At 37.3% G+C, this 23,719-nt stretch overlaps 1 protein-coding gene across 4 annotated transcripts in view; it reads left to right on the top strand.

Annotated features, from left to right (window-relative positions):
• LOC143363178 (uncharacterized) overlaps positions 1 to 23,719 on the top strand; it is a 108,841-nt gene that overhangs the window by 68,147 nt on the left and 16,975 nt on the right. Inside the window, exon 1 of one of the 4 annotated variants that reach the window (XM_076803781.1) lies at positions 18,107 to 18,614. The exons of the other annotated variants lie outside the window; for them this stretch is intronic. Coding sequence (XP_076659896.1) covers positions 18,561 to 18,614 — 54 coding nt within the window. The 5' untranslated portion in view covers positions 18,107 to 18,560. Of the gene's footprint in view, positions 1 to 18,106; positions 18,615 to 23,719 lie in introns of those variants that run through there. 4 annotated transcript variants of the gene reach the window in all.

Below are 23,719 nucleotides of genomic sequence, written 5' to 3' on the forward strand. Positions count from 1 at the left end.
ATAAACCTGACGAAGAGTTCACGATCACGTTCAATCTGCGCAGTAAATCGTTTTCGTAGCAAATGCAAAAACTTTCGCTCCATATTCGTTCGGATCGCGAAAACCGTGCCCCTCCTATACATATTTTTATAGCGCTTCGCATGCTTCATTACTCGCATTCCGCTCTGTTTGTCGCCGATTTCCATGTCGTCGCATTTCCATAGTCGTCGAAACCGATCTACCGTGTTCTTTAATGTCGATGAGAAGGCGTGGCGAAGACTTTCCCATTAATTTCTACGCACCCGGAAGAATCTGATTGGTTGGTTGCTATGAAATTTGGATCGACGACAAATTAGTACGTCTCGATATGTCACTTATATCGTGTACAAACATCGTTTCTACCATCAAAATGCAAAATCGGTGAAGAAAACATTTTAAATAAGAAATGTAAAAAAAATTTTTTTTAAATTTCTAAATTTTAAAAAATTTTGATTTCGAATGGTTTCTTTATAAAACATTGGACAACACATTCGTCACATTTTCCTGATTAAAATGATACCAAACACAACACAATTTCGATCATATCTACTTGGTTTAATCCACGATACAGTAGAACCTCCGTTATCCGAACTAGTTCAATGGACCATGCAGGTTCGAATAACAGAACAGTTTTACCACAGCTACTGTGCTAGATTAAATCTTTTCCGATGTGTACCGTGAATCGCGTTGTATATGGCTCGCTAGATTCATTAGATTTAACTGTTTACTATTACTATACATCATCGGTTCGGATAGTTGAGGTTTCATTGCATCGTGGATTAAAAAAGTAAATATAATTCAAAGTGTATCGTGTTCGGTCTCGTTTTAATCAGAAAAATGACACGAATACGGTGGTAAAGGTTTCATTAAAAAATAAGTAAACAGAATGTTTTCTCATTAAATATATCTCGCAGTAATACGGATAAATTTTTCACATGTGGACATCGAGTACTATGAAGATATTAGTATAATTTATATGCTCGGTTGTTGCGCGCCCGCCACGCAATTTGGGTCGACGACAAATTAATAGTCCTCGCGCGCAATCCATTCCACGTTTGCTCCGATTTTCATTCCTTTCCGTGCCACTGAGTCGCGCCTTGGAATGGCAAAAAGTCGCAACATTTTGGTTTAGTTTCTGTTAACATCGATCACTCGAGCGGATTTTACTGTTATCGTTCAACTAATCTTAAGTAAAGAAATGTAGACAACCTTGCGTGGGAGGACATGTGTCCTTTAATTGGGGATGCTTGTACAAACTCGAAAATTCTTGAAATTTCTTCGTTTTGCAAGAACAAATGGCACTATTACAGGTAACAACATAGTAACTACTACTTCTCTTGTGTAGCAGTAAATGTTTTAACATGTTGTCCACATATCTTTATTGTAAACTTTTCTGAGAAAGATTGTTTCATAGATAAGAAAGAGACGATTTTCATAGAGATTTTCTTAGACTTTCATTCGTTGTTGCTGCAACCTCAGCTTAAATTTTCTAGTTGAAAGAAAGCGTCAGAACGTTGCTATTTAAAGAAAGAAATTAGGTTACATCGAACACCTACTATCTCAGCAATCAGAAGTCGAGTATACTGGGTGTCCCAAAAATATTGTACTTCCTTGAAAAGGATGATTCCTCGGATCATTTGAAGTAACTTTTTCCTATGCAAAAATGTTCTCCGCGGCTTTGTTAAGGAGTTATTAACGAAAAACACAGACCAATCAGGGCCCCGCTGAGCGGACGTTGGCATTGGCTGAGCTGGAATCCGCCCGTAGTAGCCGTTCTCTGATTGGTCCGTGATTTTCGTTAATAACTCCTCAACAAAGCCGCGGAGAATGTTTTCGCAAAGGAAAAAGTTATTTCAAATGACCTCAGGAATCATCCCTTTCATGGAAGTAGAATATTTTTGGTTCACTATGTATAAATCATTGCAAATATTGTTTTGTTGTGATTATATCAGGCCATTCCATAAGTATTGCGATTTTTTAGATGTGTTTAGAAGGAAGAATACCGACTAAAACATAATCACAACTATTAGTATTCTATGTATACCTCCAATCAATTTCTATAATCCATAAAATCAATAAGTTACACTTGGAACTAATAATATAAGTATAATATAAGTATAGACCTACTAAATTATAATAAAATATATCTATTTCGGGATCTAATAAAATTATATTTAGGATTTTAATAAAGGCTTCAAAATTATATTTAGGATCTAGTAAAGATTTAAAAATTATATTTAAGATCAAATAAAGGTTTTAAAATTATATTTAGGATGAAATAAAGGTTTTAAAATTATGTTTAGTATAAAAAAAATTTTGTTTAACCCTCACACACCCGTCAGATATAATTGCACGAAGGATCTTATGGTAACAGTGTTCGTCAAATTATGCTTTACCGTTCAAATCAACAGATCGTATTTTATTCGTAATACAGATTGAAAAGAAATACATTGTATAACAGAAACAGAAAGAATGTAAAGAACATATAAGGAAATATACGTACAATATAATATATAAGGAAATGATTTCAGGAGAAATAGCAATGGCGTACCAGATATTTCCAGGAAACCAAAGATTTATTGAGCTCGCCTCGGTACTTTTCCAGAATGGTTCGATAAAAGCAAGAATCGGCGACCTGTGTGGCAAGCTACGGCTGACACAGTCGGTCAAAACAAGCTGTACGTGTCGCGCAAACTGCTTTCTTCTCGTAAACGACGCCGAGAACATTTGTCAATCCGTTGCCCGGAAAATTCACAGTTAATCCTCCGATTTCGTGATCAAACGATAGTGTCAAGTAGCGGTACACACGGCATTGGGAATGTATGTTTAACCCAGATCGGACCGGGCACGACATTGTGTGCTGGACGACACGACGCGTCTCGATAAGATCACATTTCTAATGATAGATGCTGTCACTCTGCCCGGTGACGCGTCTCTTAAAATAAGGAGGAGCCATCTGGAAACATGTTTCCAGCATTTCTAATTGCTTGTCCCTCGGTAATAGATCACCTGGTGAGGATATGTCTACAGAGTGTTCGAATCATTTTTACTGTTTCGGTCGTTCGGTGTCCCGATAGGAAGAACCACTTCATCCTCGTAGCCTTCACGGGTGCAATAGTGTATTCATACTACCGAAGGATATTATTTTTCATTCGTGATCTTAGGTCCACAAAAGACTAAAGAATATTTTTTGAAAAGTACACAAGAGAATATTATTGCGTGCTTCATTATTTGCTTTTTGAAATTTAAGACTGGTCTAATTTTTCCGTTTGCAGTCAGAAAAATATCAAATAATATTTCCGCTTTATATCAGCCACTTATCCATCCGGATGCCTATGCCCGAGTCATTCCTGACCCGTAGCGATGGGGACAAGCTCGAGCGATCGTCGATATGTATAATCTTACCCTGATATAAGACGACAATTTTTATTTCGATTTAAGGATATTGCTACCCCTCTCCTTCTTCTTCATCCGAAATACGACAAAAGCCGGTCCCGGACTATCGCCTTATATCGAAAGGAAACTGTAATGAAATACATTCTTGGCTATACTTTAGTAGTTAAAAATGATTGCAGTAGTCTACGTAAACGGTACCAAGATGTTCTTGGCATTTACATTAGAAGTCACCCCACTAAAAGCCGTACGAATCAACTGCACAATCAACGGCAGTCGGTAATTTCGCCGCTAATCGCGATGATAAAGCGATATTGAAACTAGCATTTCGCGCGAAACTCTCGAAAATTTCCTGCCGCGAACGACGAGAAACTAATTAAATAGCCAGCGTAAACGGTGCCAAGAGAATTGTATCGTTGACCATATGTCGGCAAACAGCGGTCAGCAAGAATTAATTGTGCTGCCGGCTTGCCGGTAGCAACCAGGTGAATCTTGCCGCGAGTTCCGCGAACGGTTCCGCTGCAACCGGCAAGGATCATCGAAGCATAGTACATAGGGGGGGAATGTGAAACTTATGTCCCGATTCCGTGCGTACCGTGTCTTATCTTTGTCGGAATTCTTGAATACGCACACAAGCGACTGTGCCGAGGGGTACCGAGGGGTACCGAAGCCAAGAAAGCGTAACAAACGGAGATCATTATTAATTACCACGGGCCGAGATCGGAGAGCAGGAAAAGTTGTTCGGCCCGGAGAGCCTGCTTGCAAAACTCGTCGGGGAATGAGAGAAAAAGTTGACAATCCCGTGAAACTGACTTCTCGAACGGGCCCCCCCCCCCCCCGGTCGCGGTCGTTTTCTTCGTCGGATCCCCGTTTTCCTTTGAAACGCTCTGAAACGCGCGACGACAGGCCGCGCCGGGAAATATTTCACGCGTTGCGCTCGTTTCGTGCAGAGATCTTAAGATAAGCGATTTTCTCGGGAAATGTCCGGCCCGCGGGATCCGTGAATTTTTCACAGTGTTATTGGCGGAAGAGGCTAATGGAGCCAGCTAACAGTCCGGCATTTAACGGTTAGCCATACCCACGGGTGATAACGAAAGAAGCTTGTTTCGCGAACGTTGGAACCTGTAACGACGCGGCCACGCGATAAAGAGATCGTCCCGGTGATACCTTTCCTCGCGTATAGGAAGCTGCTTCGATCATTTCCAGTCGTTCGTAAATACCCGGCTGTGTTTCTATCGTAAAATGTTCTGGAACAATGCGAAGTTTCATTAGTCGGAACACATTATTGGTCCCGATCATCGTTTAGTTATCTAAAGCCGAAGCTATTATACGAATGTTTGTTTCAGCGATAACACAAAAATGTTGTATTTTTATCTATTATATGTATTCTAGATTGTGCCTTCTGGAATTGCTATATTTGGATTTGTTTCGTTTAATATCTCACTGCAAAAATATTATCTTTTATCTAACTTTTTTTATGTGATAAACAGACTCTTCAAAGTTCTGTATTGTTACTGTTGACATTGTTACGATATAAAATTTGTTCAAAGTCGTTTTGTCAAATCTTGGAACAATGGCAGAACTTTTTTATCCGTTATATCTGATAGCACCAAAAATCACGGCAATTAAAATGATATTATTAAGATGTTATAAATATTTAGATTTGCTTCTACATAATACTTTCATTTATTCCATATTTCAAAGGGTTATTAATGTTTCTAATTATGATACACGATGGCTAGGAATTGATATGAAGCCTTAACAATGTAAAACTTATCGAGAGTGTGTAGATGTTACGGTTCTCAGACTATAGTATTGACCCTCCGACAGCGGGGCCTGGGTCTATTTTGACCCAGAGTATCCAAATCATCGTTTAACTATTTAGTTTCTAGCGATTGAATCAAATGAATAGCCGATAGTTAAGAAAACAACAGAAAGACGAGAACAGAAGACGAGTTTAATATACAATTCTTAAGATTCTAATTACTCAATAAATTTATTTCATTACAAAAAGAATGGCTTAGTATTTGGATAGATGTACTCTTGTTATTTTGATAAAGTAATCTAAAATACTCCTCCGTAAACCTACTGTTCAAATAATTGATAAACAAAGTAGCCTCAAACATCGTCAATTATAAAATTATGAGAATGGTTCGCCGTCCGAGGGTCGATTAAAATTGCCATTTGGAATTCTATCGTAATTCGGAATTTATAATGTAGCAACAATAAAACGCAGTGTAATACCCTGCGGAGTAGATAAAATCGAATATCAGTTCTAAGTAAAGCCATCGACAAAAACCGACAGGAAAAGAACGATAAGATAGCCAATAGCAAATATTGGCGGGATCAAAGTATCGTCCATATTTTTGAGATCGACATTTGCTGAAAGATAGAATTATTAACAACAGACGACACTCCAATTTATCTGGCATTCAGACTGACGTGTCGTCACTAGACTGCGGATTACTATGTAAAATAAAAATTCTCGGCATTAAAATTGCAAAACACTATTTTCTGTTCTTCAAAATAATACAACAATATTTTCAGATTCAGCCACTGCTCTTTCAAAACAAAAAATAAATCTCAATACAGTGTTTACTCTATACAGGGTGGCCCACATAACTCTGAACAGCTCAATATCTCGAAAACTATGCCATCGATTTTAAAGTTCTTAGTCTTAAATTGCATGGAACTGAAGGGCCTTTCTGACTACATAAACGTGAAGTGGCCTCCCTTCCCTTTTAACGGGGGAGGGGAGTCCTTTGCTTATTCGTGAAGAAACACAAGCAATAATATTTACAATTCTTGAGTTTGACTCACTTATCTATGAAAACGTTTTCAGTTTAGAGCTGTTATTTAAGCAGTAACATTGTGATTATGGCTACTTTTGACACAGGAGTGAATATGTTATTAACGTTAGGTGAATGCCAAAAAAATTATCGGCGTGCAGCAGTGATGTTTTTTGAACGTTATGGCATCAAAAAATGTCATGCAACATTTCATAATTTAGAAAAGCGGCTTCGCGAGCACGGTGAATTGTGTAAAAAAACTCGCAATAAACCTAAAGCTGTCACTAATGAAAATAACAGTGCCAGTATTCTTGCTGCAATTACATTAAATCCTCATATTAGTCAACGTACACTTGCACAAACATCACATATTAGTCGCGTTCATCAATTCAACGAATTTTGAAACGGCAAAAGTATCATCCATATCACATGGTTTTATCACAAGAGCTTTCGATATATAAGATTTTGTGAGTGGCTGCAGGGTGTTGTGGAAAACGACTTTTTGTTCAAAATACTTTTTTTTCCGATGAGGCCACTTTTATGAATTCAGGGCATGTAAATAGACATAATCTGCATTATTGGGCCGTGGAAAACCCAAATTGGATGCGATGGGTTCCCTTTCAACATCGATGGTCTTTAAATGTTTGGTGTAGCCTAATAGGAGATTTTGTGATTGGACCTTATTTTTTTCAAGAAACTGTAACATCTGCAAGTTATTGTGATTTCTTAAGAAATCATTTGCCTGCGCTTTTGGAAGATGTGCCACTGCACGTTAGAAGAGAAATGTGGTTCCAACAAGACGGCGCTCCTCCACGTTTTGCAATCATCACCAGGCAATTTTTGAACGAAAAATTTGGGAACAAATGGATAGGTCGTGGGGGACCTCGTCAATGGCCTCCTCGATCCCCCGATCTAACACCATTAGATTTTTTCTTATGGGGATATGTAAAGGACAAAGTTATGTTTGAACCACCGACGACAAAAGAGGATATGAAACAAAGAATACGTGACGCTTGCGCTTCAGTGACTCCCGAAATGTTAAAAAATGTTAGAACAACTTTGATGTTTCGAGTAAATAAATGTTTACAAGCCCGTGGTGGACATTTTGAACATTTCATTTAAAGTACATTTGATTTCTTCACGAATAAGCAAAGGACTCAAGCGCGTATAATTCCATAACGCTATTTCCGAGCGCTTCAAGTACCTACAACTCGAAACTTCAAACTGTTATATCTCATCATGGAAGTATCTGACAAAAAAATGTTTCAGACAAAATTGACTTGTTTTTTCCGGTAGAATCTAAATATGTAACATTTTATAGGGGGTTCCATTTAAAATTATAAAGGTACCTCCCCTCCCCCGTTAAAAGGGAAGGGAGGCCACTTGACGTTTATGTAGTCAGAAAGGCCCTTCAGTTCCATGCAATTTAAGACTAAGAACTTTAAAATCGATGGCATAGTTTTCGAGATATTGAGCTGTTCAGAGTTATGTGGGCCACCCTGTATATGTCCCAAATGCCTAGCCGATGAAAGTCTCGGGACTATCCCCACTACCGTGAGGTATACCCTGTGAGAGGCCATGAACCGAGAGAGCTTCGCTGCCCTTGTTCCTGGCCGACATATGTCGCTGGCGAGAACCGTGTTTTGGACATTTATCGAGTAAACACTGTACTTTTATATTTTTGCACTTGATCTACTCATTTTTTTTTATTATTATTATTATTAGAGACGCATCCACAGTCGAGTCCAGCGCTGTTCACTCAAATTAATGAACCCTCAAGGCGCATTCTTCAAAGAAACGATACGACATTAATTTGCAAAAAGTATGCCGCGGAAAGAGTTACACGCTCGCTGTATACTTAGCTACCCACTCGATCACCATAATGGAGTATCGAAAAGAGCATCGAGCGCAATAAGAAATAACGTTTAGGTCCTATTGTAGTCTGCGCTCGATAAGGGGTACGCTGCTAGCTCCATTACGGATCCGCGAGCTCTGTAGTACGCGGAGTTTGCAGTATGCAGCGGGCCTCCGTAAATTCCGAATATGTATCGGGCAAACCGATCGGACAATGCGACACTCGGCTATGACGCAAATTGTTATCTGGCCACTATATCGATTCTCTATTTTATTCATTTCCTGTCGTTAGCCGTATGTCACACAGTGTGTCGCGCGGCATTGTTTTAAGAAGCGACTCCGAAGGGTCCCTCGAAACTACCGACCAGTAGTTCGAACACGATACACGTCGAGTCGAATAAATTCTGACAGTGTCCACGGGCATGTTTGTCCCTAACTGGAAATACGTCAGCCCCTAATCTAACGGGAAGCCCGTCGAAAAGAAGGGAAATGTTTCTGTGACGACAGGGTATCGCAGAAATATGTACCCGGCCACTGGACCGTAGAGAACATATGCATTTATAATATGCGGGCTATCGGATAATATGCAAATCTATAGATTATGCAACAAAATGTAGGGTGATTCTACATGTACAATGGAATCGAAAATATGTAATGAAATTTTTTCGTTTAAGCCCTCGTTTTTTTTTCGAAAATTAACGCTCTTGCGCTCCTATATTTTCAAATCACCGGTATAAATACGCTTTACATATTGTGATATTAATTTTTATTTTAATAGTAATTTTCGATATAATTAGTACAAGAAATTGTTCAAAATTTGAAAACAAAGTCTTGTCTTTTGGAGTACATCTTACATGAAACCCTTAAAATGATTGATTCATAAAAAGAATTAATTACAATTTTATACCAATTTAACTTTTCAATATGTTTTCAAAAAGTTACGCGGATTTCATGAATTTAAGACAAAAATGTCTAGATGAAATACAAAACTGTGAGAACATTTTTAAAAATCTAGAAATCTTGCTGTTACTTTCAGCTCGATAAAATTATTGAAAAAATAAATAAACGTCTGTAAGTAATGCGGACAATTTTAATTTAGCGTGAACATCGTAGAAGAATGTATTGGTTGACGGTAATATTTATTATTTTATAATAAAACTGAGTAGATCAATGTTGAAACTGTTTCAAGAATTTAAAAATAGTTATTTCAAAAACAATACTTGAGTCTGAAAATACTGTTGTATTTTATATATATATATATATATATATTCATTGCGGTTATTAAGAAAAGAAAGTGTTTATAAATCTTCTGTGTCTTGCAATTTGATGCAGATCATTTTTACCTTGCATAAAAACCCACAGTATAGTTTTATTGATGCAAACCAATACCATAAACTAGTAAAATCTTGGAGAATTATTGCATAGAACGGTGAATGGAAACTTCGACAATAACACAGTTCGGAGAGTAGTTAACATACTTCTCGCAGTTAACATACTTGGCGACTGTGCAACCTACAAATATTGCGAACGAACTCGATAAAATTGGTAATCGCGTCGCGTATCGATTCGGTTTATAGATGCATGACAAAGTAACGTTAAACTGATTAACAAGCAAACATAAACACGTAGAAAAATCGATGTCACAGTACGTGCACGCGCTTTCCGTAGTTTCATTGAGTTATAGCAATCGATTTAGCGAAAGTATGACGTTAATTACCTTGCGGGCACGCCATTAGCTTTAATAATGGCCTGCAGTCTTCGCGGCTTTGATGAAATTAAAGCTTCGATTAAAAGAAAATTCAATTTTATCTGCGCGATACTTTTGTCGATGGGGAACGGCCTTGAAATGTAGGCTGTCGAACTCTCGAGACACACTGTCGTACACTATTACAAAAATTATAGCTTATTATGCAAAAGAAGATTGCGAGGTGACCCGTATTCTCCTCGACGCATTTTCCTACTTTAGTTTCACGATACGCTCAGCGTCTATTTTAATATCACAAATCTAATATCTTAATAAAGGGGAACTGTATTGGTAGTTCGTAGCTGTAAGAACACAAAACACATGTTCATAATTTAAGAATACACGCTTAATTAATAATTAGACTGCGGATTTTGATGGAAAATAAAAATTATCAGATTCGGGTTCTATACACACATTTATTTCTTTTGTTAATAATTTTAATGGGTAACGATAGCTTTAAATTCTTTAAATATTTTTAGTGTTTTGTATTCGATTCGCTCATTTTATCATCAAAATTCGCAGTCTAATTATAAGTCGTTACACATGAACAATTGAAAAAGACTGAAACTTTTCCTAAATTAATGTTAGATATACCACATTTATTTAAAAAAAAATAATAATAACTATGCTTTTACACAACCCAGATACTTTCAATTTTTCTAAAAGTAACTCCATCGGATGTATTCTTGCACAAACAAATCTAAAGACATTCGAAATTCCAGAATAAAATGGCACAAGCATAAATTGATCTAGGTGCAGTAACAGGGGCCAGTCAAATATGTAAACCGGACTTTTTCGCTAATTTTCTATTACAGTGGAATTTGGTAAAAATACCAACACACTTCTCTGCAATCTACACAATTTTTGTAATATTTTAATTCCAGCATCATTGCTTACAATTACTGTGGGGGTACCAATTACTGTGCCTGTATCAGTTACACTTATTTTTAAAGTATAATGAATATTAAAAAAGAGATATTAACTGATTTGACTGGAACGAACATTAATATCTCTTTTTCAATAACAAAAAAAAAACTCTTTTTTTCTTCCTTAAATTGCTGTCGCGATCTACGCAAGATTGCAATGCATTTTGCACCTTCAGCAGGTAAACATATGTTAATAATATGTTATGCAATGGAAGTCGGTACTGTTCATTCATTCATCGTTGTATGACAGTTATCGAGCGAACGGCTAAGTAGAATAGCGCGCATGATACAGATCGCGTGTAAGCAGGGCTGGGGAAAAATAAATTGTTGAAATAGTAAATAAATATATTTATTATTTCGAATGATACACGATTTAGCAAATAAATTTTATTTTTGAAACAGTAACTACATAAAGGAATAGTTATTTCAACTATGTACATATATTTCGATCCTAACTCGTGTAAAAAACTATTGCGAAATGAGTATTTCGTTGAAATATAAGATAGGAGTACAGTGTTTACTCTATATACGTCCCAAATGTCTAGCCGATAAAAGTCCCAGAACTATCCCCACTGCGCACAGTGCGGGCATACCTGGAATATCTCGCTACACGTGTATATCACGATATACGATAAATTCCATTGGTAAAATTGCATATTAGGAGGAAATATATAACAATTATTTTTATGCATAAACACTGTTAATTTTTGTCTTAATTTATTAATGTTATTGTTAAATTTCATTTTTCGTGAATAATTACCATTACGTGTACATTAACAACGAAATTTAGATTTTTGTAACAAATTTTTGCCATCTGCCACATTCTCTAGAGTGTCAAAAATCGAATGATATTACATTAATTGTAGATGAGTAATAATAATAATAATTCTGTACAATGGAAAATGCTCGCCAATGTATACACATTCTTTTTACATTCAATAAAGTAGATTTATTTTTTATATAAATTTTCGACGATGGTTTTATTTATTACTCGCATATAAAACTTCAAATTAACATATAACAAAAACAGCAAAATATATCCTGAGATTCTTATATATTCGGATATATTACTTGTTATAGTTTAAGAATTTTATTGTTTTGTTTGCAACTAACTGCTACACTTAATTTTATAAACTTTTTAAGAAGTGCCCATACGTTTCCTTTAGGATCTATTGTGAAAAATTTGTTAATTTCTCTTTAAATTTATTAGTTGTATTGTTAAATTTCATTTTCTATGAATAATTAACAATACATATACATTCGTAAACAAATTTGGATTTTTGTCAAAAATTTGGCCATTTGTCCGCCACAGTCACAATGCGAAATTTACTAGAAAAATTCAATATTCGTGTATATCGCGATATGAAATATATTTCTTTTACAAAAAATGCGTATTAGGATGAAAATTGTTATTAGTAATCATATAATAATCATTTTCATTTATTCCAGATCATCATTCTTAATTTGTTTTTAATATATGTTTTATATCTATTGGAAAAGTAAGAAAAGAATGTAAGGATAGATCGAGATTGGTTGGACGAACGTGCATGGGGATCACATTCAAAATACAGAGAATGAGTCTGGTAGCGAATAGTGGTTTGTTAAGTTTTTGTTAATTTTGTTTACTACTATTATAATTTGTCTAAGTTTGTTATTATTAATTTTACATATGGTTCATTTATTAATTTAATTTCGTTTCAAATTTGTTAGTTTTTAAAGATAATCTTTTTTATAAAAATTGTTAATTTCGTGTTAAATTTACTAATTATATTGGTAAATTTTATTTTCTGTGTATAATTACCTACGAAAACGGAGTATACTCCGTAAGCTTCGTAAAGCTTCGCTGTCCTATTCTACGTTCGGCGTGGATCAAAGAATAGTCTCACCTGGCCGATATATGTCCCAGGCCAGACCCGTCTTTTTGGACATTAATCGAGTAAACACTATTTCAAAATTTCCCCGGTCCCGAGTGTAAGAACAACTATCGTACAATACAAAGTCCGGTTATTATTTGACTGATCCTCGTAAACGAAGGTTTCACGCGATCGTTTAATAGTATCACCTGACGGTACGAATTTTCACGTACGCGAAGGAAAGAGGTACGAAACCGGATACGAAATGGTGTCACGAACTCTTTGGCCGCGTCCGATTGCGAAAAATTGACGTGCATACTCTCCTCCTCGTCAAAAGGTATATATCTCTTGAACGGTCGTGGAACACGTAAAGACCCGCACGGAAAGTATCCCTTTGTCGTACACCTGCCTCTTGTTTACCTGTATATGCGTGCGCCCATGCAAACACGAGCGCCCGCATCGCTTAACTTGAGCAATCCCAAGTGTGCGTGCGCACGTGATACCGTACGCACGAATTGTTTCCACGTGGTTGCGCGAATCATTTATAATGACGGTAATTCAGTATACACCTCGCCGTGGAACTATTCCCGATTGGTCACAGTGGTGCGCCTTCATTGTCCGAGCCCCTGTTAATCGAATACACCTTATTATCCTGTTATTTCTGTACCCTGTGGTTATAATCCCCTGATTAACAGCATTGCTGGAACATTTGTTAACAATAACCGAAATCAATTCTGCCCCTGAAGTCGATCATGTAATCTGTCACTCTGCCTAATATTTTATACGCACAAGAATAGCTCTAGTATACAATAGACCTGAAAAAAGTAAACTTTAGCTAGTGGGTAAAATAAAGATTTATTAATTTTTATATCTAGTTTGCGTATGTGTACGATACACAAATGGCAAAGTGTAAGCTGTTTTTATTATAAAGTTCATCTATTAGATACAGCGTTTAATTTCAAGTGTTTGAAATGAAAAAACAATCCAAAAGAGACATACGCTCCTGTTAAAAATTTGAATGGAGTTGTTTTATTATTTAATTATATGTATAATTGGTATTCCATTATATTTCCTCACTGATTAACAGAACATGTTTTATTTTCAATTAAATAAATATCTCTCGGTTGTAAATTTCTTTTAATACTTTAATTTATTCCAGGATGTTAAACCACTCATCTTCCGGTCATTATAAGTCACTTGGAATTATTAATCATAGGGATTCGCAATGGGGGAAGAATAAACCACAGGATCCGTGGTCAAAGTCTAAAAAAAGAACGTTACTTAACCAACACGTTGCACTGTGAAAAGGAAAATATATTTAATGTACTGAAAAAATTGAATCAAAAGTAAAACAAAAATTTGAATCATCGTCAAAATCTTGATTTTTGAAATCTAAGTTAATATAATTGTTACACGGGAGCAATAACGACACAGAAAGCGTAGTTTTTGGTTCATGGTGAAAAGCATTTAAAAAAGACATGCATACATTAGTTTATTATTATGTCTTCTCTTGTCCGTATTGGTCACAAACGTATAACCTTTGAAATCTAAGTTAATATAATTTCTACACGGGAGAAGTAACGACACAAAGCGTAGTTTTTGGTTCAAGGTGAAATGCATTTGAAAAAGACACGCATAAATTACTTGTATCTTCGATTCACACGACAAGCGCACGAAAAGTTCATTGTAATCTTTTCAACTACCAGTCGTATAAGTCCCAGGAATGCTGATGACACACATGCGTGTACGTTATCGTGATAAGAGTGTGAACATAAACGATAACAGCCAGTCTGCGCGAGGCTATAATTCGATGCACGATGACGTAATGTGTGACGGAGTAATGACTTTCACCTAAAGCCGGAAAACCGTGATTAACCCTGGTTTGCACGGTTTAGCGAGAGCTAAACGGTGTTTTGTCCGTTAAACGACACCTCCGAATTCTTCTGGTTGTTGAAAGAAGAAAAACACCAGCGCAACATCTCTTTACCAAGAAGCTCGTGCACATTTCGCTTCTTCACGGGGATTAAGAAAGAATTCCTCAGATCGTTCTCCGCAGATTAAAAATCGCAATGCTCTGGTAGAAGGTGCAATTCAATGGTTAAGAACGGCGTTCAAACGGAACCAAGCTCTCGTAAAGGGTGTTGTGCTACCTCTGGAACGATTATAGTTACGCCGCGGATGTTTATGTAAATTCGCAAGTTCGCATACCAATTTGTAAAAAAGAAAATCGGTGCTCCCTCCGCGCCAGGTGACTCTGTAAACGCGTAAATATATAATACGTAGACTGCGAAAGTTCGTGCGAGTCCACGCTTTTGCAGACGCCGATATTAAATTCAACTCTATTTTCTTCGTTAACGGCTTCGGTGCATTGGAAATAAAATCGAATAGTATTCGACTATTTTAAAATGCTCGTTTTACGGACGTTCGAAGACTTTTATAGGCACATAAAGATTTCCTTCGTTCGTGCTGAAACTTTGAAAAATCGACATTTTTCCGTTTAATCGCTAGTTACGCTCGCAAAGATTGTATCTCGAAAGTTTCAAGTAAAAGTTCGAATTAGTTATGTTGATGCCTGAAAACACATTTTCGTTTTTCATTATTTCTTTACGAAACCATTGCCGAAATATTTGTGACGTTTCACTGAGTAAATTGAGACCAAACACGACACAATTCGTAGCATATTCTCGCTCGTTCAATTTACGATTTAGTAGAACCTCAAAAATGTATTTCGTTGAAAAGGGGGATTCCTAAGGTCCTTCGAAATAACTTTCTCCTTTACGAAAATGTTCTCCGTAGCTTTGTTCAAAACGAAAACCGCAGATTGGTCCGCGTTTTTCGTTAATAAATCCTTAACAAAACTGCGGAGAACATTCTCGTAAAGGAAAAAGTTATTTCACACGAACTGAAACAACATTTTTGGAACACCCCGTACAAACAAGTCAAACCTAGCCTGGATAACTTGTATGAATCAACAGAAATTTCATCTAACACTGTAGTCAATAGTTCGGATAATCGAGGTTCTATTGTATCGCGAATTAAACGAGTCAATAGCAATGTCGTGTTTGGTGTCATTTCAATCAGAAAAATGTCCGGAATAAACAGGTAAAAGTTCCATAAGAACACAACTAAAAGTAAACAAGTTTCATCATTGTTTACTCGCTATTGTTTTCAATGCTGTTACACTGCAACTACGGCAATATAGGTACTATAGTATTGCATTGATTCGCGAATAGACATCGATACGATTATGATTTAATTTTTCCAAGAACGACTACGTTACAGCGGCGGACCGTTAATTTTGGGTCTCTGGGCTAAAGCTGTTTGGAGGGTCTACCCAATTAACCCAGATTAACTCCATTTCCAAAAATTTTTATATATAGAGTGTCTACTCGGTATATGTCCAAAGTATGAGTCTAGCAGGGGCATATATGGGTCAGGAAATACTATTCTTTGATCCACGCCGAACGTAGAAAAGAACAGCAAAGCTCTAGAGGCGATCGAGGTCTCTCGAGCTTCTTAGCCCCTCACGGGGTATACCCTACCGCAGTGGGGGTAGTTCTGGGACTTTTATCGGCTAGGCATTTGGGACATATACAAACACTCTGTATAGAGTAAACACATAGAGCCCGGGGCTGTTACGTTAACGGAACGGAATTCGTTCCCGTAGTTCCATGACACCCTATACACAACGCCCAACAGATTCTCAGCGCAGATAATTGAACAACTTATGGTCGACAAGCAGCAAGAATTATTGGAACAGTGCATACGTATTAGTTGGAACGTTCTTTCCATACTAGGGGAGTTTACGGTCCGCGCGGCAAGAATTATTTGAACGCTGCGCTGTTTATATCGCGATCGCGGGCATTGGCCGTGCCTCCAAATCCTTCGCCGCTACTTACATCTGTTCACGGAGTTTCCCGGTCGTGATACCGTCGGGCGTATCGGAAGATCGGCGTCATTATCGTCGCTGTTATCATTTGTCCCGCGGGTAGCTGATAACGAAACGGCTCGACAAGACACAGTTAGTGCCGCGCTTGTTACTGCGGAACATGGACTTTGTTCGTGTTTGTGCGCGAAACACCATTCGCCAGCGATAGTGTTCCCGTGGATTGACAAATTGATTAATCGTGTAACAAATTCCGTAATTTCCTAACTGAAAAACCACGGAACGCGTTCCACTTATCCTTAATGATCCGTTATGTATTGCAATGACGATGCAATTAGTTCATCACGATTCTAACGGGAATGAAAAAATGTAGTGACCCTTTTTTTTTTTGACTGATCAAGAAGTATACTCGCAATGTGTAATCAACAAAAATAGAAAGTCGCTTGATTTTACGAAAGGGGGAAAATTGTGTGAACTGAAAGTTAAATAACTAATGCGTCTATAATAGAAAGACGCGATAAACGAGGAATATCCATAAAACAGTGAGAAGAGCCACTACTATGAAAACGTTGTAAAAGTGATACGCGTTAATTAATTTGTGAAATAAAATTACTTAGCCGTTTTTAAGAAATGGAAAGCTAGAATTAATGGGCATTAAACAGCTTAATTAGCGAGTCTTATTAGCAGAAGTTTATAGCAGAAAAACGTCGAGGCAATTGTAATTTTTATTACAACAATAATCCCGACAATCGTAAATTTATACTCGGATGTGTACAGTGTGATATATGACAATGGTACAGGTAGAAATACGCAGAACGAACGCACAGGAAGGATTTATTAATGGCTGGGAAAATGCTTTTACTTTTGCCTCCGACTTCCTTCTCTCGTAAAGTGTTGAAGATTTTGATAAGAAAGTAACAGTTCCATTATTTTCGGAGACCACCAGTTCGCGCAACACCACAACAAGTGGTCTCCCATCGAACGAAACAGGTTCAACGTTGTCGAGGCCAATTAATTCCGCCCAATTAACTTCGTACAACACCAATTACGAGCTGGTCGAGTCGCAACTGCGAAGAGTCGCTGCACCATTATCCCGGAAATTGTTTCAACAATGGTAACACTTCTCTGTCGCAATGTGTTTGCCCATTCCGACGCACATCGATGACGCGATATAATAACAATTAAAAATTTCGAAACTCTCTTCGCAAACTTCCCAGGAGAATTTCCATTTTCGTGAAATCTTGCAATTCGTTGATTCTTGTTGCAAACGAACGATTTGAACACAATCTATATCGATAACATCGCCATCTGCGTTGGGTACATAGGCTACCTCCGAAAGGTTATTCCATGCCATCGTGAAAACCACGCTATCGTGTTTTACTAGTAGAAGATTCTTGATTTGAGAATATCTCAGTGATTTATTCATTTTCGGCCCTAATTGGTTCAATACTTTTCTTAGCAGAATTTGCTGTTTTACCGGAATTCGTGGAAAAATATTAGGCATTCCATTTAAAAAACTGAAGGTGACCTTCGTATCTCAATAAAAAAACCACGTGATAGAAAACCAATTAGAAAACTGTATGTACCCCAGGTAACTGCATGCAACTTTTGTTCGAAACCTTTTTTTCGCACAACAAACAACTTACGAGATATTTGAGATCGTCGCGTTATCAGACTCGGCCGGTATATGTTGATTATTGCACAATTGAAGCGCACAACCAAGGACAAGATCGACCTCCAGTTGCCAGGACTAAAAATTTGTTCACGTAATTCGGTGCGCCGCTCGGCAGACGATCGTTGGGAAGCAAAGTGTACGCCAAGAGGCGGCGACAATAAGAGAATCGCCGGGATCGTTGTATCAACGGAGAAGAATGCGAACTATGGGGCCGATAAATCATCGAGCAGCATCTTCACGTGGATGAAACTTTCGCTATATCGGACGTTCATCAACGGAGGACCAAATATTCACTGGAAAACAAAAAACCAATGAGCCAGTCTCTCTCGAATTGCGTTCGAGCGGTGGGTTCCGCTTATCTCGAGCGGAATAAGGGGCTGGAAAAGGTCGAACGGGTTCGGAACGAATAATCGTCGAGAACGATGTCATGCAGGAAGAAGATAGACTCGAAACTATGGCTGGACTACACCCAGACGGTAAGGATCGATTGTATTCGCGCATCGTGATAACGGTTATCCGTATTGCCGGGACTATGCGAGAGGGGCCAGCGAACCGGGTTTCTAAGGGTAACCGAGTTAATAAATCGATGAGACGTTATCGTGCAGGATTGAATTCAGTGCTGCTCCCCGAGGAGGGTATTCGCCATTTTCTTTCCCCCTTTCCTTCTTCCATCTTCTTCGCCCTCCTCGCCCTTTCTTTCCCCTCTCTTTGCTTTTTCTTCGAGCCCGCGATTGAGTCACGATCGAGGCGAAAACAATCGTCCGGACGCTTTATGCCCCTCGATCCCTTTGTTCCGGCAAAGTGGAGTAAAACTCTCGTATTACGTCCGGGAAAAATAATGGCTCTCGGGTTCCTCTTGCGTTCGACTAGGACTCGAAAACGGGTTTAATTTTTTACCGCGACTCGCCGAGTCTAGAGACTCCCCGGCTTGACGGTCAAACATTTTCGGTGACCGGTGTCTGCCGGCCAGGTTGATCGATAAACTCGTCCTAATATCGGGAACAGGAAGCACTAACTCTACCGTGACCCTGCAGTTGCGCACGGTCTTTTGTTTCGAGGGTCTGACACCGACGCGATCAAATTTTATTTCGCACGTTGCAAGCATTTTTATTTCAACAACAGCCAACGTAGTTGCAATATCGCGTTAAATGCAATGTGTCCTCTTATACAATCTGGAACAAGGTGATGTCAGAGAAAAACTGTAAACTCTCTCTGAATATCATGCTATGCGCTATAATTTTAAATAATTTACTGGAAATCAGATATCCCATGTGAGCAATACAGGGTTAAATAAAGAAAGAAAATTTGTAATTTAATTTTTTTTTATTTATATTTACTTGGCTCCTGTGTCCTGCAATTGCTAATGCAGAACGTGTTCATTATAATAATTATATAATATAAATATATATATATATAATAATAATATAAATTATATAATAATAGTTATAAAATTTTCTCGGAAAGATTGTAAGTGTAACTCGAGCACAAGCCAAATCCTTTATCTTGATAAGCAGGCTATAAGATTATAATCGATGCGTTCATACAAATTATAAAAAGATATCATAATTAGATGCCGCTATGTGGCCATCGTCAAAGCTTGATTAAATTATAGTACTGGATAATATTGTACGCTACAGTTACCGAGCATACTATGTTTAACTAGCAAAATATAGGACAACGTTAAACAGAGAAGGTGCGTTACATTGTTGAAAAAAAGGAAAAACCAGTAATAATAGACCGGCGTTCCGTTGACGCTTCCTGTGTGCCGGCATGCTATAAATCCCAGAATCGGTGACCGTAAACGATCCATTCGGTGTTATCAGTCGTTTCCAATAATTATAACGTGATAAATCATGCCATGGAAAAACTTTGCACTGCCGGTAAACGTTCGGCTGCGAAATCGTTGTCGTTCTTCGCGATCGACAAGTAAGACCTACACAACCGTGAATTATTATAATTTCTTTCGAATTCAAGTTTCGAGAACTTGCCACTCGTTTCTCATTAACACGTTGGATGCTGACTCGTTAATCACAACAATTCCATGAAAGTAAAACAACTTTTTCTGTAGAGCAAAAATATAGATGTTGAGGTTTACGGTATCAATTACGGAACCGCCGATTTTTATGCAAAATGACAATTTTACGGTATCAATTACGAGAAACAGGAGCTAGATAGATAATTCCTCCTCTTAAAAACTAACAATAATTGTAAAATTTTTATTTTTAATAATAAAATTCAAATGGTGTTTCTCTTGTTCTATATTTCAACTATCTATTTTTTGCACAAATGCATAAAATCCGCAGATTATCAATTAGACTTGCTAGCCTCCTGCGTTTCACGAATTGTAGTTAAAGGTACATTCGAACTTGTTAAAATTAATAATCATTTTTCGAGCAACGTACAAACCGTGTGGATTTTATCTGAGAAGCAGGAGAAATTGAAATATCAATAGAACGTTCAAATATGATCTTCAAAAGTACAAATAAGTTATACTAAGTAATTGTAAAATTATTGCAGTAATTGTAAAATTATTGAAACATCGCTTTTATACTACGGATCTTTCAGCAAAAGATACTTCTTTACAGTTTCGTATTTCACCTATTAATTTTTTGTCATAACAATATAATATATATATATAATAATATAGTGTATACAATTTCATCGATTAACAAAAGCGAACAAAAATCATTTACTCCCAGATAAATAACAGCCTTATTCAGGGCCCGCTCTACTAGTCTGAAATTTTCTATTAATTGAATATTTAAAACATCAATATTTTTCTCACACTTACAGCCAATGCCAAAATGGCGCCCCTAAATTTTGGCGCCCCGGGCAAATGCCCGGGTTGTCCCCCTCCTAGAGCGGGCCCTGCCTTATTGTATAAATAAAAGAACGTAAAAAACGATGAATACAATCACACACATTCTTCTTCATAGCAAAGAACATAATGGAAAAACAAGAACACTTATTCCCCAACCTAATATCCGCTGTGCACTTGGTAACTGTACAATCAAAACGGCTATCGTTTGTGTCTATTTATAACAATTATAAGAGTATGTTTCTGAAGATTTCGCACAAAGTTTATTGCTGTATGCAAATGAGTGAATTTATTTAGTTACCGTATCGACGAAAGAATGATGAGAATTCCAGCAGTTACAAGAAATAAGTCTGGAACACGCGTGGCTTTTATGCGATTCGGTGGATCCTGGTGTTAAAAATCTATTTCGAAGGCGACTTCCGTAAAAACCGGATACACTTAGCCGGCGGCGCAAGAAGGTCTCGACGAAGTCGTTACCAAGCAATTGCACAACTATAGCAGCCGCTATAGTTGACGACCAGGCGCCGACCGGTAGAATCTCGTTTTCTAGGACAATCGCGTAGCCGAGAACGATCTCGTTCAAACAAGATCAAGAACGGCTGTTCGCGTCGATAACATTCCAACGACGTTGATATCTGGTGTCGTTCTGGAAATTGAGTACCTACGAGGGCAACGGTAGTACCGCCTGTACGCGTGATGTCCGATTTTGAATTGTTCGTTTATGACAGTACCATTCGTACCTATTTAATAATAATTATGTTTCTCGACATCTTTCTATATTCCTTTTGTGGAAAACTGTTATTAACACCGAGTCGGCGTTCGTTGATAGACCTCTGAACCCCTTGCCTTGTAATTAGATCGCGAGTCTTAAAATAAAAATTGTCTGCGTTAATTGTAAGGAGTGGGAACGTTTTCCCCATGAATGTAGAAAATCCACAGTCTACTTATGGTATATATCCAATACACACCTACAGTGATCGGACGAAATATTAGATGTCATTATCGTATTGAGTAATTGCTTTGATGATTCGCTTTTTAAAAAAAAAAAGGTGAAAGACTCGTAATAGCTAGCACCAATTAATGCTGAAATTCTTGTAATTATGCGCATAACTTTCCCTAAGCGGAAGTAATTAATGTAATATCTTAGATAATAAGCGAAAAGTACTTCCACGACAGAAAGATACTGTGAGAGGCAGGCTGAAAAAACGTTTGCTCCGTTTAAAATGGAGTATTATAACATATTGAAATTAACTATTGTTACAATATGCAGTGTAACACTTTATCGTATACATTCGCTTCCTATGAAATATTTTATCCTTCTCTTGTAAAATTTGCACAAAGGTAAGAAATTAATACAGTGATTCTCTTTTTGAAACATGTACACATAGGTATGTTCATCATGTGAAATTCAATTTTTTCAATATTTTATGTATAACAGTTTCACTTTTGAGATAAATATAGTATTGAAAGTATTTATATATATAAATATATAATTCAATATAATTCAATATATGAATACCAATAATTTCAATACATTGTATATAACATTATGTACACAGTATTGATAATTTCTATGAAAAGTTCGTAAATACATATATAATTCAATGTATAAATATTAATAATCTCAATACATTATAGAATGTTAAAATTGAAGTTATTAATATTCATGCATCGATGATATATTTATATCTATGTATATATTTTCTAATATGGATTATAAATATTGTGCAAGCCTGACATGTATGAATGATAAAAATCCAGTGGCAGTGAATGTGAAGTGCGTATTCCTCTTTCTAAACCAGTCGCGTCAACTCGTTAGAAATCTTGCAAAATCGGCCGAGTAGCGGACGAAGAATTTTAAGTACCAGCGATGATTCGATCGCTCAATCGCAGCACGCTATGATCCGGAAGACTGCTTGTGTCAGCTGTTCGTTACTTCGACTTGTAATGACATGGTGGGTGGAAACGCTCAGGTTAGTTTCACGATTTACCTGAAAAAAAAACGACATGTTTCGTTCACGTTTGCGTTACGTATGGCTTATCGGTGGTCCTACCTGTTTTTCTCTCATCGCCAAAGAGACACGCACACACGCAGAAACCGTACGCAACATTCGCGTGTGCGCACGCGAGCACGCGGAACCAGGGCTATTTGTCTTTCCTTCTTACTCTACCTGCTTCTCTTACTTTCTTCCTTATCCCCGCCTGACACCGTGGATCAGGGCTGCACTTAGAATCCTCTAGCTCCTGACTCCTTCGCTTAGCGAGGCCATATAAATGTATAGACCCGGCATAGGTATAGTATATGCATAGAACACTATTTACTAGAGCACTATTTAAACTAATAAGAGTAAAGTACAAATGAATAAGTATTAAAATAAAATATATTTTACAGTTGCAATTTCCATAAATATTTATTTATAAAGAATGAGATACGGCGATTACTCCCCTTTCCCCTCTAATGCTTTAGCTTCACGGAACTGCGATTTCTCAACAGACTACAGCACTTTGCCCACAACTGTTATCTCGTAGATGATTTAATCTTGGCTTCTAGCGCTGAACTCTTAAATGTTAAATCACAAATAATTTCTTCTTATTTAACCTTTTGCGGTAACAACATTTTTGAATTCTTCTATTACTAATTACAATTTTGTTTTTCATTCATCCATTTTTGCCAGAACTGCATAGAATCCGCAATCTATAACATTCGCCGAATTGCTATTCTACGTAACAATTATTCTTGACTCGTGTTCATTCAATAAATTG

This window comes from Halictus rubicundus, chromosome 2, assembly GCF_050948215.1.
Source record: "Halictus rubicundus isolate RS-2024b chromosome 2, iyHalRubi1_principal, whole genome shotgun sequence".
Lineage (NCBI taxonomy): Eukaryota > Metazoa > Arthropoda > Insecta > Hymenoptera > Halictidae > Halictus > Halictus rubicundus.